Genomic DNA, 15,925 nt, shown 5'->3' on the forward strand with positions numbered 1-15,925 from the left:
GTAATTCCATACGTGATCCTTGGGTCACAGTGAGGTAACATTAAATCCTTTCCCAGGCTAGACTCCAAACTTGAGGGGCCTAGAGGCAATTGAACTGTGCAAAGACTAAAAGCTGTCGATGGCTTCTTAAAGCATCTCTGTAAACGTGTGCTAAGTGCCCAGCCATGTGTCCATTCTCCATTATCCCTCTCTTCCATCTGGAAAAGCCAACAGCTGAACGTCCAGGAGATGAGCATGCTCAGTGGCTGGGGCCGCTTTCTGAGCACCAAGCCAGCTTTGCACTGCCAGCTGTAGATTCTGGCCGCAGTGGGGGGCTCCGGCTTCCGCTGACACCGGTTCCTGGAAAGCTCATCTCTGCGCAGTTACCTGCGGGGCTTGCGGGTCTCCAGCTGCAGCGATCGCAGGGGGTGCAGGGCACCCGCAGCTGAAGCTGATCTGAGGGCTCATAGCCAGGGTGGGTCCACTCTTGCCCACGTCTCAGCCTTGCACTTAAAGCAGCTTCTGCATGAATGAGCAGAAATGACAGGATCAGGGTGGCAGCGGTGAGCGCGCAGGCACTGTGAGGGCGAATTTTTTTTGGGGGGGTGGGAAGAGGAGGAGGGGGAGGAGGAGGAGCAGGAGGAGGAGGACCAGTAGCAGCAGCAGGAGGAGGAGGGAGGAGGCAGGAAAGTGAGGAAGATTTCTGCCCAGCTGGATTACCTGTCTTCACTTTTGTGAGCCTGGCGTCTGGGCTCTTCACCTGGAAGAGATGGTTGTGGTTGTTACCAAGCTGGTGCACTGCCTCCACCGCAGGTAAGGGAGGCATCTGGCTGGCTACGTTGCTCCGGTGTTTGCAAGGCATGGGTCGGCTGCGAATGCTATAGCCCTGCAACTGCTGATTTTATTCTTGTATTATTAGTTTGTTAACGTACAGTGGGGAGAAGACGGGAGAAGGGAGAAGGAAATTTTGTGTGATCCAACATGGTTAAAGCATGAGCATTCTGTCCAAGCTCTGTTTTTCTGGACTCGAAAATTGATCAGTTTGGTAGAATTTTGCCTAGAATCTATTGTATTTGTAAGATGAGGTTAAGGGTATCTCATTATTCTTATTGTTGCTGTTGTCGTTGTTGTTATTTTAAGAACACTGCCATATCTAGAGAACAGAACTTCTTGCAAGGTAGCTAAAGTGATGGAATAATTTTCTGGATAATTTACCATTTCACTTACAGCCCCCCAAAAGACAACAGTTAAGATTCAACCTTAACCTTAATTAACATTGAACTTAAACTGGCTGGAGAAAATGTTCAGACTACAATTATCTGGTTATTGTGGGTTTTTTTCTTATGTGTACACAGGTTATTTTTTGAGATAAATAATAGGACCTTACTGAAAACTTAGACAAATTAGAAATTTGCACTGGTTCTTTGTGGAGTATGGGAGTCCTGCAGAGGTATCTAATCAAAGGTTAAAACACACACACACACACACACACACACACACACACACACACACACACACACTTGGAAGATGTAGTTTTGTGTTTTTATGTTTGCTGGAAATTATGGAATGAAATCTTTAGATAGCTTTTCCTATAAAGGAAAAGAAATGAAATGAGACAGATAACTTTAAAACTTAAGGCAATGTCATTTGAGTATCAATACATTTAACTAAGATCTGCTAAAGAAAAGCCATCAAATGTTATTTAATAATAGCCATACTTTCAATTGCTCTCCACTTGGATGGAGATTTAGAAGAAGGAAGCAGATTTTATTTTTTTATATTATTTTAATTATATTTTTACTATCCTAAGTAGTTGCAGGAAGGGGTTAAAATTCAATGTATCAGTTTATGAGTTCAGAGGATCTTGAGCAATATCTCTTTTATCATTCTTCCCCATCCTCTCAACAGCACAGGAAGCAAATTTTTAAAGTAAATAGGTAATAGTAGACTTACAAATATGACTTAACCTTAAGAATTGTAATCAATGTGACAGAACATACTCTCTGCCTAGATTGATCTTGGAGCTCTTTAAGTATTGCTTTAAAATTAACTTTTCAATGACTCAGTTCAAATAGTAATATTTCTCTGATATCTAAGGATTTCTTTTCTTATCAAAACTTCAATACAAATCATGCAATGAAACAGGAAGGAAAAGAGAGGTATATGTGATACTGAGTTGTAAATATTTGGGGAAAAGCTAGATGTTCTGGCCAGTTGATTGCCTTTTAAGAAACATCATTTCATGTTTATAATTCATTCTTGTGTGATATTATCATTAGGGGCAAAATGTATGGTAGGCTTAAAATCTATGTTTCCAGGATGCACTTGCTTTTTTCCATAGCAGATCTTATCAAGGTGTGAACTCTGGCCATACTCATAAAATTAAGCCAAGGAGACAAGGCTGGGGGGGGGGGGGGGCGTGTCTCAGCTCTGAAAAGAACCAATACAGATAATCATTTCAACTGGTGCACAGATTCTTACCAAGCTACTGAAAAAGAACAAAGGCCACCAACTTGAACATATTGCCTCTAGGGAAAAAGAGTGAGGTAAAACAACCTAGTTTATTTTGTGGGGTCTTCAGTCCACTGGGTTTGTCCTATGAAAGGGAGAAAGTTCTTTGAAGTTGTAATTATTAGTCTGCAAGCTTAGAAAACGCCATTCCTTCTTCCCCACCCCCCACTTTTTTATGTAAATACCCAGGTGCATTCCACTTATGAGTTCTGAGGCCACCTGGAGGCAGACAAAAGCTACCTGGGGCTGATATTAGCCTGACCCCTGACCTTTACCTGTTCTCATTGAGGAACAATTCGTTCCTCTTGTCCCTCCCGCAAGCACTCTGTCATGGAATTAACATATAAAGCACCCTTTTCAGAAGCTCCTTGAGACCCAGAATCTTACTGGAAACAACTGCTCCCAATCCCTTGACTCAGCTCCTTTTGAGTTCTTTCTGTACCTTGCTTTCTGAAAGGCTTGTAAATCTTGTAGATTACCATTTCTATGCTATTTAGACATAAGATGTATTTTGTTAACTACTGCAATCCTCCATCACTTAGCAATGTCTTCATCATGTGGAAAAAAATAAACAGGGGAAAAGGTATTTCCATATTTCAATACTGAAAAAATACAAGCAGGTCAGTCTCTCAATCTCCTTCCCAATCTGTGTTTAATTAGGACACAATCAAGAGTACAACTATTCCAGAAGAAGTCATTCTGTTTCCCAGGGGCTGAGAATGGTCAGAGGCCATCTCATCATCTGGCAAGAATATGTCTTGGTCTCACTACTCACTGCCAGTGTCTGAGAAAATGACTGAGATTTTCTAAACTCTCCTAGAGTCAGTTTTCCTGGGAAGTGAATGTCTGAAGTATAATGAATTCCATTCTCCTTTTAATAATCCTGAAACATTTAAAAACACATTTTTCTTCTCCTTAAGTCAGAACTTGCTGCTGTTTTATGTCTACTACTTTTGTGGTTGTTACTGAGAGAGGCTCAATTCATGTTTAGGATTAGAATAAGGTTTAGCTCAGGTTGTTCATTATCAAAACTGGGGTCAGAATCTACTTCAAGTACTTTCACTAGATGAACCTATAATAAAAGTATTTTTATGTTTAGTAATAACATATAGAACTTTTTCTCCCATTCGAATTTTCTCCATTAATCTAAAGTGAGCTAATTAATTACATTTGGAGAGTGTGTACAAGGTTTTAGTCCTAGTCACTGATGGGTTTTGATTTAATAAAGGGATTTTCCATTACTTAGATAATTCTAGCTTTGGTTTTAGAATGAAAGAATAATTGTATCTACATAGAAATACTTAAACATTCACAGGAATCTAGGCAAGGTGCCAGAAATAGCCTATTAGTTCTAGGATTGATATATACACACTCCAAGATTGCAAGGGATGTGCTGTTATCTTCAAGGGCGGAGTTAGCTTCCAGCCCAGCCACAGAGTTACAGGAGTTATAAATTTTTATTGCAAGGAATGTGATTTGAGAGCAGATACATACATTTGAGAAAAAGCCTGGCATTGTTTTGTGACATTATTGGTACTGTTTGAGGCATTGTTTTGCGGAAATAGTTTAGGAACAGAGTATAAGTGGATGCCATTGTTGAAAATGTCTGGAGATATTCAAGAGAGTCACATAGGAATAAGGACACCACCTCAAAAGGAATTCAGCAAGGCAAAGTTTACTTTTGCAGAAGTGCAGAAATGCCTGTTAGGAATAAGAAAACAAGCATGCAACTTTGCTGGGCTAGCAGTCTGCCTAGGTTTAATCTCTGATGTGTTACTGCTCTTTTACTTCTGATTGCTCAGAATTTAGGTTTTCAATCTCTTATTGGCTAGTTTGAAAAGGATCAGCATTTTATCAGAGCAATCAATAAAGGCCTGTATACCTGACCAAAGTAATTTCTCCGCCTCCTCCTCCTATTCCTTCTTCACCTCCTCTGCCTTCTTTGTTGGTTGTGGGGCTTGAACTCTTGTCCTATTATAGAAAACTCATATTCACCATAGGTTGTCCTGGATTAAAGGCAGGAAATACTGGCCCATGGTAGCTTGAATCTTCCCAGGTCCATCCATAATCCAGTGGCAGGAGCCAAGGACTCACTGCCCTTTTGGATCTGTCCTTGGCAATCCACATCTGTAGTCATGGCCAAGCTAATTATATTAGAAGGTCCATCAGTAAATTCAGGATAGTCATCAGAAATGGACTGACTTATCATTTAGAGAATGGCAATACCCATCCTGGCACCTGACTCCCAAGGGCAGGCTGAAGACCAAGCTCCAGTGCATTCTTCTGAGTTCCACCTAGCATTCCTCCAACATCAGACCAGATAGAGAACTGGTCAACCTCAGCCTCAGTCTACTCAGAGTTGTTAGATAAGAGGTGAGCCAGGAGAAGGACTAGCTTCAGGTAGGCATAAGCCAGAGAGTACAGCTGAAATTATACAGCCTAGGAAGGCAGCAGGCCTGGTGAAGGCCTGAATAATTTGCTCATATTCCTCTGCATTTTTGGCACCATTAATTAGAGGCTTGTGTGAATCTTTGATTTTCCACCTCAACCCCTAGGAGACATCATATCAATAGGGCAGACCAGCTGATGCCAGGCATGCCTCCAAAATACTGCTCACTGAAGCACAAGCACTCTAGAAAGTTCTCAAGGAGCTTTCCCATCAAAGCAAGCACATAGGGCCAGCCCATGGACTGCAGCAGGCCGTTCACAATCCACAGGTAGGAAGAGGGCCATTTGTTGTAGAATTGCAGCCATTTCGTGAAGAGTGCCAAGGAAAAAGCATCAGTAATGTACAAGAGCCTAAAAGCTGAAGCCCATAGGAAATCTGCCTCAATGAAGAGGCCCAAAGTTTAGGAGAAAATAAATATGCCCTCCAGTGTTCTGTGAAAAACAACTGCTTCCTCTGTGTTGGGAAACAAATAGTTGCTGCTCTAGATCATTACAGTTTAGCTGGTGTTAAAAGTATTTGAAAGGCCAAGTACTGGTGGCTCACATCCAGTGTGACTTAAGATGCTGAGACCTGAGGATTGTGTGTTTGTTTGTTTGTTTTGTCTTTTGTTTTCCAGTCCTGGGGCTTAAACTCTGGGCCAGAGTGCTATCCCTGAGCTTCTTTTGCTCAATGCTAGAACTCTACCACTTAAGCCATAGTGTCATTTCTGGCTTTTTGGGTGGGGGGGGGGGGTATTGGAGATGAAAGTCTCATGCATTTTCCTGCTCAGGGCAAGCTTTGAACCAGGATCCTCAGATTTCAGCCTCTTGAGTAGCTATGATTACAGGCATAAGCCACTGGCACCTGGCTTGATGATTGTGATTTTGAAACCAGCCCAGGCAAGAAAGTTCATGAGATACATCTGCAATAAACCACCAAAAAACCAGAAGATGAGCTGTGGCTCAAATGATAGAATCCCCAGGCCTTGAGTTCAAGCCCTAGTACTGGAACATTTACACAAAATGGAAGAATTTAGAGTCTACTGCTTGGGAGGCACTGACTTTGAACTTGCTAAATGGTATTCTTCAAGCATGGAGTAATGCATGACTAACGGAAGGGTGGCTGAGCTGGGTTAGCCAAGTTTCTCTTGGGAAAACACCTTGTTGGGCCATGGTCTGTCTGACCTCTTCACACTCTGATCTTAGATTTTGACCATGAATGCTTTACTTTTCTTTTTTTCAAGCTACACTGCAACCAAAAGGTTGAGTAGCCTGGTACTGACTATTGTCTTTGAGCTCTTTTGCTCAAGGCTAGTGCTTTACTACTTTGAGCCACAGCTCCACTTTCAGTTTTCTGATGATTAATTAGAGATAAGAGTCTCAGAGGACTTTCCTGTCTAGATTAGCTTTGAACCACAATCCTCAGGTCTCAGCCTCTTGAGTAGCCAAGATTAAAGGCACCTATAATGGTTTTAAACATCAAAAGCTCTGTTGCTCTTCATAAACTCTTGTTTGGAGAACTAGCATCTGCTCTAGCCAAAAAACAAAACAAAACAAAACAAAAAAACAGAAAACAAACAAACAAAAAAGTCTTATCCTTATGTTTTTGAAGGGGAGGAATTTTAATCATAGCCTGCTCACACTTTGATTGGTTTAGGTCTTACAAAAAGAGGAAGCCTGGCTCATGTGCTTGTTCTTGCTTCAGCCCTTTTTGTGCATTAGTTCTCACTTGCCTGGATAGTGGTCTTCCTCTTGTAGCATATACTGTCATTCCAGGCTTCTCTCATTGAGATGGTGGGGGAGGGGATCACTTTTTTTCCCCATGGTTAGTCTGGAGCCTTTTTTTTTTTTTTTTTTTTTTTTGCCAGTCCTGGGGCTTGAACTCAGGACTTGGGTGTTGTCCTTGAGTTTTCTCAAGGCTAGCACTCTACCACTTGAGCTACAGCACCATTTCCAGCTTTTGTGTGTATGTCATACCCTGGAATCAAACCCAGGGCTTCATGCATGCTAGTCAACTACTCTATGACTAGGCCACAATTCCAACCCCTGCTCCCCATTGTCCTTTTTATGAGTCTCCAAAGTAGCCAGGATTGTAGGCATTAGTCACTGGGCCCATCAACTCCTTAAACTATATAATTCTATATTTTTACACTCGTATGTTAATGTAAAATGTTAGAAGACACATTTGACAAATGGCTAAACAAGAATAACATTCTATAGTAAGGAAGAACCATTTTTAAGTGTATTTGGATTAATTCCTCCTTGGTATTCTTGGTATGATTTTCACACCTTTTTCCTTTTGCAAATTTCATTTAAGATTAGAAGGTATTTAGAGTAAAGTAGAAGTGAAGGCCTGTTATCCTTTTCCATGGATAGCTCTTGCTTATGACTCCTCCAAATCTATACCAAGAGGATTATTCTTATCCCTTTTTTTCCTAAGGATTTTTCCTTTTCCTTTGAGATGGGACCTGGGATCTTTGTGGATTGCTTAGGCTGGCCCTGACCTCCTATCTTCTTGTGCTCAAGGAAACCACCAGAAGCAGGCATGTATCACTTCAGCTTACTTCCTGAGGATTTAGAAAACCACTGCACCCAGGAGATCCTAATGCAAATTCATGGTTCCTGGTACTGTTGTTGTTGTAGGCATACTCCTTAAAAATGCAGCATCTCTGTATTTTATTTACCTAGAACAATAGATGAGGATTATCTCATCCCTTTTGTCTGCTGAATTTCATTGCTCAGCTGTAAAGTTCTAGTTTCCCTCATGATTCAGAGACGTATCCCAATGTAGTGGGTGATGGGTTTTTGTCGTAGTTGTTTTTTGTTGTTGTTGTTGTTATTGTTGATTTTTGCATTGCTGGTAGGAATGTGGTTGAAGGTAAGATTCCCAAAATATACTTTGCCATTGTTCTGCTTCACCCTGTGGCCATCTTTATGCTTTATAGTTGCCTTTTGAAATCCTTAGTACTTTTGTTTTTGGTGCCAGTCCTGAAACTTGAACTCAGGACCTCAAAGCTCTCCCTGAGAACTTTTGCTAGCACTCTACCAGTTGAGCCATAGCTCCACCTCCTTTTTTTTTTTTTTTTTTTTTTTTTGCCAGTCCAGGAGTTTGAACTCAGGCACTGGGCACTGTCCTTGGACACTTTTTGCTCAAGGTTCACACTCTGCCACTTGAGCCACCATGCCCCTTTCAGCTTTTTCTGAGTATGTGGTACTGAGGAATCGAACCCAGGACTTTGTGTATGTGAGGTGAGCACTCTACCACTAGGCTATGTTCCTGGTCATACACTTCCTAATTTTTATAAATTAGTTGGAGAGAAGAGTCTTATGAATTTTCCTGCCCTGCCTGGCTTCAAACTACAATCTTCACAACTTAGTGTAGTCTCCTGAGTAGCAAGGATTACAGGCATGAGTTGCCTGTGTTTTTCTAAAGTATTCGGTTTTATTTACATTGAAGTCTATAAATTATGAGGTTGGTCATGCATTTATGAGCTTTTTAAAATGCATCTTAGTTTTTTTGTAGAATGTGTGCGTGTGTGTGCGTGTGTGTGCGTGCATATGCACTGTTACTGGGGCTTGAAGGGGCCTGAGCGCTGTCCTTTACCTTTTTCACTCAAGGCTCCCTACCAATGGAGCCACAGCTCTTCTCCCACTTTTCAGTGGTTAATTACAGATAAGGGTCTTACAGACTTCACTGCTCAGGTTGGCATCAAACTGTGATTCTCAGATCTCAGCCTCCTGAGTAGCTAAAATTAAGGCACAGGCATCCAGCTTCCCGTAGAGTTTTTGGATGATGCCTGATGTACAAATGTATGGATGAGTTCTCTTACTTCAAGATCTGAGCGCAAATGAAGTGCTACCATTGTTCTTTCTGTTATTAGAGATGTGTGGTTGAAGTCTCTGAAATCCCCAAATATGCTCTGATGGAATGGAATGCATGGCTAAGAGGTTGCTGAGCAAAAATGGCAGTACTGAACAAGATTTAAAATTCCTAGCCCTACTTCAGTCTGCTTTAGTTTTTATTGATTTATTTATTTTCCCAGTCCTGGGCTTGAGCTCAGGGCCTGAGCACTGTCTTTGGACTTTCTCAAGACTAGAACTCTACCACTTGAGCCTCAGCACCACTTCCAGCTTTTTTCTATGTATTTGGTACCAAGGAATTGAACCCAGGTCTTCGTGCATACTAGGCAAGCATTCTACCACTAGGCCAAACTCCCGGCCCTGAGTTTAAATTTTTTTTAATTGATATTATAAAGATGAGTGATATACAAAGGGGTTACATTTATATAAGTCGGGTAAAGAGGGCAATTCTCTTTGAACAATGTCCTTTCTTCCCTTACACTCTCCCAGTTACTCCTCCCATTACCTCAGTCATTTTCACCTTCCTCTTCCTCCTCCTCCTCCTCCTCCTCCTCCTCCGCCTCTTCCTCTTCATCTTCTTGAACTCAGGGCCTGAGCATTTGGGCTTTCTCAAGGCTAGAACTCTACCACTTGAGGCGTAGCACCACTTCCAGCTTTTTCTATTTATGTGGTACCCAGGATTCAAACCCAGCTTTTCATGCCTGTTGGGCAAGTACTCTGCCACTTGGCTAAGCTCCTGTCTCCCACCTCAGCCTTCTTGAATCACAATTTATGAGCCTGTGCATGAGCAACCATTTTCTCTCATAAGGATCTCATATTCATCTGTGGCGATGTGAGTTTTGCTTGGATAATATGAGATTTGTGAAGTCTTATTTTAAACAATATCATGCAGTAACCAGGCTAAGAATAAGCAGCTCATATCCAGGTCTAGGAGGGTTCTGTGAGACACCGGCAAGTCTGGTACTTTTGTCTACTCAGGTGTTATTGGAAGGATGAGATTCTGTGTTGTGAAGTGTATGCTCACAAACTCTAAAGACATGAGGTGGAGGTTCTGGTCTTAGAGACTGAGCTGCGGTAGAATGTACCAGCCTCCTGCTTCCCACTGGACTCTTCACAGATACGGCACAATAAAGCCTACCTCAAACCAGAGAGGATTATATAGTATGGAAAACTTCCACAGTCAGTCTAGTACTTGTGCATATAGTGTTTATGTTGCTCTTGCCAGAAAAATAAGTTTGGGAAATCCCAGAGTGATGGGGGATTTAAGTGAGTTGTGGAAAGGGGCACTGCCCCTTCTTCTTCTTTCTCCTCATTCTTTCTCTTTCTCTACTTCAAGGTGTTCAGGTTTTCTTTTGGATTTATTGCAGAAGTGAAGATTATATAAATCTCTTGGTTGAAACATGACAATGTTTAAGAGACATAAATCTCAATAAAGAAATAATTCTGGGCATGGCAGAAATAGGAAAAGGCTCAGGGAGATTGGTCATGGTGGACAGGAAGTGGAAAGGATAATAACTAGAAAGGGTGAGGAGTAAAACGAACTCATGAGATAAAGCCATTCACATGATCTTCTTCATTACTTGATAAATGTGTTCTGAGTAACTGTTACATATGAGGGACCAGTATTCTAGTCAATACAGACACAGTTCTAGATACCAATTTATCTAGAGATAGATTCATTTTTTTCCATTTCATGAAGGTTCAATTTTGATGAGAAAGAGAAAGACAATATGTAAACATAGCAGGGTGGAGATGTAAATTACTAGAGACCCTATGGAAGACAGTATGGAAGTGCCTTAAAATATGAAGAAATAGAACTGCCAAATGGTCCAGTAATCCCACCAATGGGAATATATCCAAGGAAAAAGAAATCGGTCAGAAAGGTGTCTGAATTCCTATGTTTGCTGTGGTACTCATCACAATCACTAAGATGTAGAATCAACCTAAGTATCTATCATGGGGAAATACATTCTAAGACTGTGGTAGAGCGAGGGTACAGCATATGTGGATGTGAAATACTATGCAGAACACCTTTGAAGAATTAATTTACACTTACAAATAATCAATGACAGGAAGACAGGTCCTGTCTGAGGTGTAGGTAGCAGTGGGAATGGAAGGGTGAAAGGAGAAGGTCAATGTGGTGAAAAAAAGTTTATGTACATGTGTGAAAATAGCACAGTAAAGCCGGTTGAGATGAGTTTGGGAAAGGGTTGGGGAATGAGAGCCTGACAGGAGATGAATTAGATCAAAGTACATTCAATGTATATGGATGGTCAAAGTGAAATTCTCATGTATCACAAGTTGATGCAGACACATACCTACATACATATACATATATATATATATAGGCAATGTAATTTCCATTCAGTTCTAAAGACAGTTCTGTCATTTACAACAATATGGATAAATGTAAAGAACATTATGTGAAGTAAAATAACCCAGAAACTGTAATATTGGCTGTGTGAAATAGTATATACATGGAATTTTAAAAAGTTAAAACACATTAAAATGGAGAGCAGAAAGGATGGATACCTGAGGTCTAAGGTTGGGAAGGAGGGTGATGATCAAAGCATACAGAGTTTCCATTAGGAAAATAAGTTAAAAGGTATCTTTTGTTCAACATTGGTACTTAATTGTATTTTTAAATTGTTAATAGTAGATTTAAGTCTCTCACCAACAGAGGATAAGCAAATGAGGTGATGCATGTTAATTAGCTCAATCTAGCTGTCCTACAGTGGATACATATTTTGAAACATGTCATAAATAAGTGCATAATTTTTTTGTCAAAAAAATAGATTCATGAGCACCAGAGAGTAGGAGATCTATAACAAAAGTGCAGTCAGGTGGAAGATAGCTAAAGAAGAGTGGTCAGAGATACAGTGGTCTTTCCTTTCACACTTACTGTAGATTCTACAATAGCGGGCTAATTTATCAGGAGCTCATTCTCTAAAAATCACTCCTTGCTGGCACATTGAACATTTTTCTGTTCAGTGCTAGTTATGGAGCTTAGATTGAGTCTAATACTGTCTGTCATGTCAGTGCTCTAAGAGCAAAAATCCCCTTTCTATATTTTTGTTTAGTGTTAATCAAATGCTGAAGAATGTAAGATTATACCAACTTCATATCTCTTTTAAATGTTTGGCTAACTTGAGAAAAACAAAGATAAAAATACATGTAGATGCTTATTATGGTTTTACTTAAGTTATGACGTAGTGCATTTTATAGTCTTTACAAGAAACTGGAACTGATAAATGAACATTTAAGTGGTATTTTAATCCTAGATATTATAAAATAAGTGAAAAAGTAGCATTATAAAATAAATGAAGAATATGTAGCATTCATCAAGTTAATTGTATGATATGACATATTTAGAGATGGCACTAATATATTGCAAATTTTGATATATTATTTACATAGAATAAATACCCTATGCCCTATGTCTTTTGAGGTCGGAATTCATACTATCAAAAACTTACCCTGATACAGAGGCCAGTTTCTCTCTCTCTCTCTCTCTCTCTCTCTCTCTCTCTCTCTCTCTCTCTCTCTCTCTCTCTCTCTCTCTCATTAGGGCCTTGAGATGGGGCTTGGCTTTGTACCCAAGGCTGGCACTCTCCTATTTGAGTCAGGCCACCACTTCCAGCATTGGAAATCAATTTCTTGTAGACGTTTTCTCCATACCTGGATTCAAACCTTGCTGGATTCAAACAGGCATGAGCCACCATTGCTGGGCTAAGATGCCATAAACTTTTTTGTTTTTTTTTGGCCAGTCCTGGGCTTGAGCTCAGGGCCTGAGCACTGTCCTTGGACTTTCTCAAAGCTAGAGCTCTACCACTTGAGCCTCAGCACCACTTCCGGCTTTTTCTATTTATGTGGTACCGTGGAATCAAACCCGGGTCTTCATGCATGCTAGGCAAGCACTTTAACCACTAGGCCAAACTCCAGGCCCGACTTCCGGCTTTTTTCTACGTATGTGGTACAGAGGAATTGAACTCGGGTCTTCATGCATGCTAGGCAAGCACTTTAACCACTAGGCCAAACTCCTGGCCCCGATGCCATAAATTTTGAAACTTTAAATTAGAGCATCTAGCAGAAAATCCCTGCAAGCCAGGCTCACTATTGTAATCCTAGCTACTCAGGAGGCTAAGATCTGAGGATTGTGGTTCAAAGCCAGCCAGGGCACTGAAGTCCATGAGACTCTTATCTCCAATTAACTATCAGAAAACCAGAAGTGGCGCTGTGACTCAAGGGGTAGGGTGGTAGCCTTTAGCTGAAGAGCTCTGGGACATTGCCCAGGCCCAGAGATCAAGTCCCATGACCCACCCCCCTTCCCACCCTACACACACAAATAAAATTTCTGCTTTGGCCTGAATGAGTGATTTATAACTTGACAGCATAATCTCCATATCAGGGTAAGAAGAGGTTGGAAGCAGAATCTCCATATCATGTTTATAAGAAGTATTTGGGGAGGTCTGGAGGTCATGAGGACAGAACTCTCACAATTGTGATCCGTGTCCTTTATAAAGATCTCAGGGAGCTAGGAAGACCTAGCAGCAGAGACAGCAAGGAGTAATGGGTTTGATCTAGTACCAAGTCGGCCTTGATGTTGAGTGGACTCCTCGGCTTCCAGAAGTGTGAAAACTCTTTTGTTATTACTTACCTAGTTCATAATATCTTCCTTATACACAATCCAGACCAAACATTAAAGCGAATCCTTAGGAGGCATTTGTAAAGTTTTAGACTTTCCTTTCAGATGGATAGAGTAAAAACACTTGATTGTAAAGCACTTGATATGTGAAGCATATTGGACAATCCGATCCACTTATTCTCATTTTCTACCTGAGGAAAACAGATTTAGAGAAGTTGAACAATTTGCTTGCAGAGACTGAGATTGTTTTACTTCGAAGTGAAACTGTTTCAATCATTGGTTAAAAAAAACAAAAATCCATTTAGCCATAGGGATTAGAAACAAACTTGCCCTTTTTCTTTTTCTTTCTTCTTTGCCAATCCAGGGGCTTGAAGTAGGAGCCTGGACTTGGTCCTGGAACTTCAGTGTTCAAGGCTAGCACACTGTAACACTTTGAGTCACAGTTCCACTTCTGACTTTTTTTTTTTTTTTTTTTGCTAGTTAAATGAAGATAAGTCTTAGGGCCTTTCCTGTCTTGGCTCACTTTCAACTCTGATCCTCCGATCTCAGCTTCCTGAGTAGCTACTATTTTAGGTAGGAGCCATGAGCAGCGGGATAGAAACGTCCTTTTTAACCGTTTTATTTCTGTTTCTGTTTTACTTATTTCTGTATTTCTGTTCAGATGGGCTAGGGCCTGTGTATGGAAGACATTCAGGACAAGCGCCGTGCTGGTGAGCTCCATGCTTGGTCCTTATTTCTGGCTTTGAATCCCCACCTGACCAGATTCCTCTGGTTTCCATTTCTCATCTTTTCAGTGTGGGTATGGTTACTCTCCCCTCTTCCCCTCCCGGAATCCTGGTAGGGAGTCAGTGCCATCATACATACAAGGATGTGTGCAGTGCAGGGCATAGAGAGAGTTAGGGGATTAGAGGCATAGCTGCAAGTGGAGTGTGAGTCTACTGAGCATAATGCCCTATGTTCAAACCCTGCTACCTCTAAAACCAAAACCAAAACCAAAAGCCAACTAAACTTAATCCTTTAAACTAATTATTGTGTACAATAAATTCATTATTGTTTAAACGAATACAGAAATACTCATAATAAAAAGACCTTTCAAGATTATATTTAGGGCTGGGAGTGTGGCTTAGTGGTAGAATGCTTGTCTAGCATGTACGAGGCCCTCAGTACCACATAAACAGAAAGTACTACATGTACAGAAAAAGGCAGAAGTGGTTGGTGTCCTGTGGTTCTTCTGGTAGAGTGCTAGCCTCAAGCATAAAAGGTTAGGGACAGTGCCTAGACCCCGGATTCAAGCCTCAAGCCTGAAGGGGGAAACGTTATATTAAAAAAGAAACATGCCTGGGATGGTAGCTCACACCTGTAATCCTAGCTACTCAGGATGCTGAGATCTGAGGATCAGTGTTCAAAGCCAGCCCAGGCACAAAAGGACCTGAGTCTCTTTTTTTAAATTTTTTAAAAAATGGCTTACAGTTATATTCTCCAAATAGAAGGAGCATTACTTCACACACAATGATACCCCTTCTCATGTTTTTATCCCCATTTCCCTCTCGCACCCCCTCCCCCATCTTGTTTCCCCCCTTCCTTTTCCTATTTCAAATAGACAAATAAATGTACATACAATATACCAGATAACAAGGTCAGATACTGTAACAATATGAGAATAACCAAGGGGCAACAAAAGAGAAGAGAAATAACATAGCATATTAAGAACAACAATCATACATGATAGAGCTCTCGTTTCCATATCCTAGAGATCCTTTCATTTAGCCTCATCCTATATGACCTTATGTATCTAGGTTTTGAGCTATTGTAATCCTCTGTTAGGAGAGTCCAAGGTTTATACTAATTATTACAAATGAGGGAAACCATTGAGCCTATGTTCCTTTGAGTCTGGCTTACTTCACTTAATATGATCTTAGCATTTCCATTAAGGACCTGAGACTCTTATTTCCAATTAACCTCTAGAAAATCGGAAGTAGGATTTGGATCAATAGTAGGGCGGTAGCCTTGAGCTAAAGAGCTCAGGAACAGTGTCCAGGTGCAAGCCCCATGACTGAAAAAAAAAAATGAGGAGAGGGGTTGGAGGGAGGAAAATAGAGACAAAAACATGAGAAAGGACAGCAATGTTTGTCAAGTAACTCACCTTCTCTATGGTGAATAATAATGTAACCCTTCTATTAATTACAATAAAAACATGTTAAAAATAAAATAAAAAAGAAACATAATAGAAGCTCCCAAAATATTTTCCAAATTATTTCTGATTGAGGTAATCAACCCCTATACTGTGGTAGTCTTTTTTCAAAGCTCTCATTCTGTTAAATATTTTTTTTGCATTTTTTATTGTAATTAGTAAAAGGGTTACATGATATTTGCCAGATAGTCATTCTGTTAAATATTGATAGTTCTCCCACAGTATTGTTTGTACATGTAACAAATAAATGCATTTTGTTGTGACATTTTGTTTTTTGTTTTTGTATGTGTGTCTAGATTATACTACCATTT

The 15,925-nt window shown here is 40.5% G+C and overlaps 1 protein-coding gene across 1 annotated transcript in view; it reads left to right on the top strand.

The window, feature by feature from the left end:
- Window positions 1–734: 734 nt before the first annotated feature.
- Window positions 735–15,925, top strand: part of Arhgap18 (Rho GTPase activating protein 18) — a 178,555-nt gene continuing 163,364 nt past the window's right edge. Inside the window, exon 1 of the mRNA XM_090338145.1 lies at window positions 735–792. Within this exon, the coding sequence (XP_090194271.1) occupies window positions 749–792 (44 nt within the window). The 5' untranslated portion in view covers window positions 735–748. The remainder of the gene's footprint in view (window positions 793–15,925) is intronic.

This window comes from Megascapheus bottae, chromosome 8 (assembly GCF_031878675.1).
Source record: "Megascapheus bottae isolate mThoBot1 chromosome 8, mThoBot2.hap1, whole genome shotgun sequence".
Classification (NCBI taxonomy): Eukaryota; Metazoa; Chordata; class Mammalia; order Rodentia; family Geomyidae; genus Megascapheus; species Megascapheus bottae.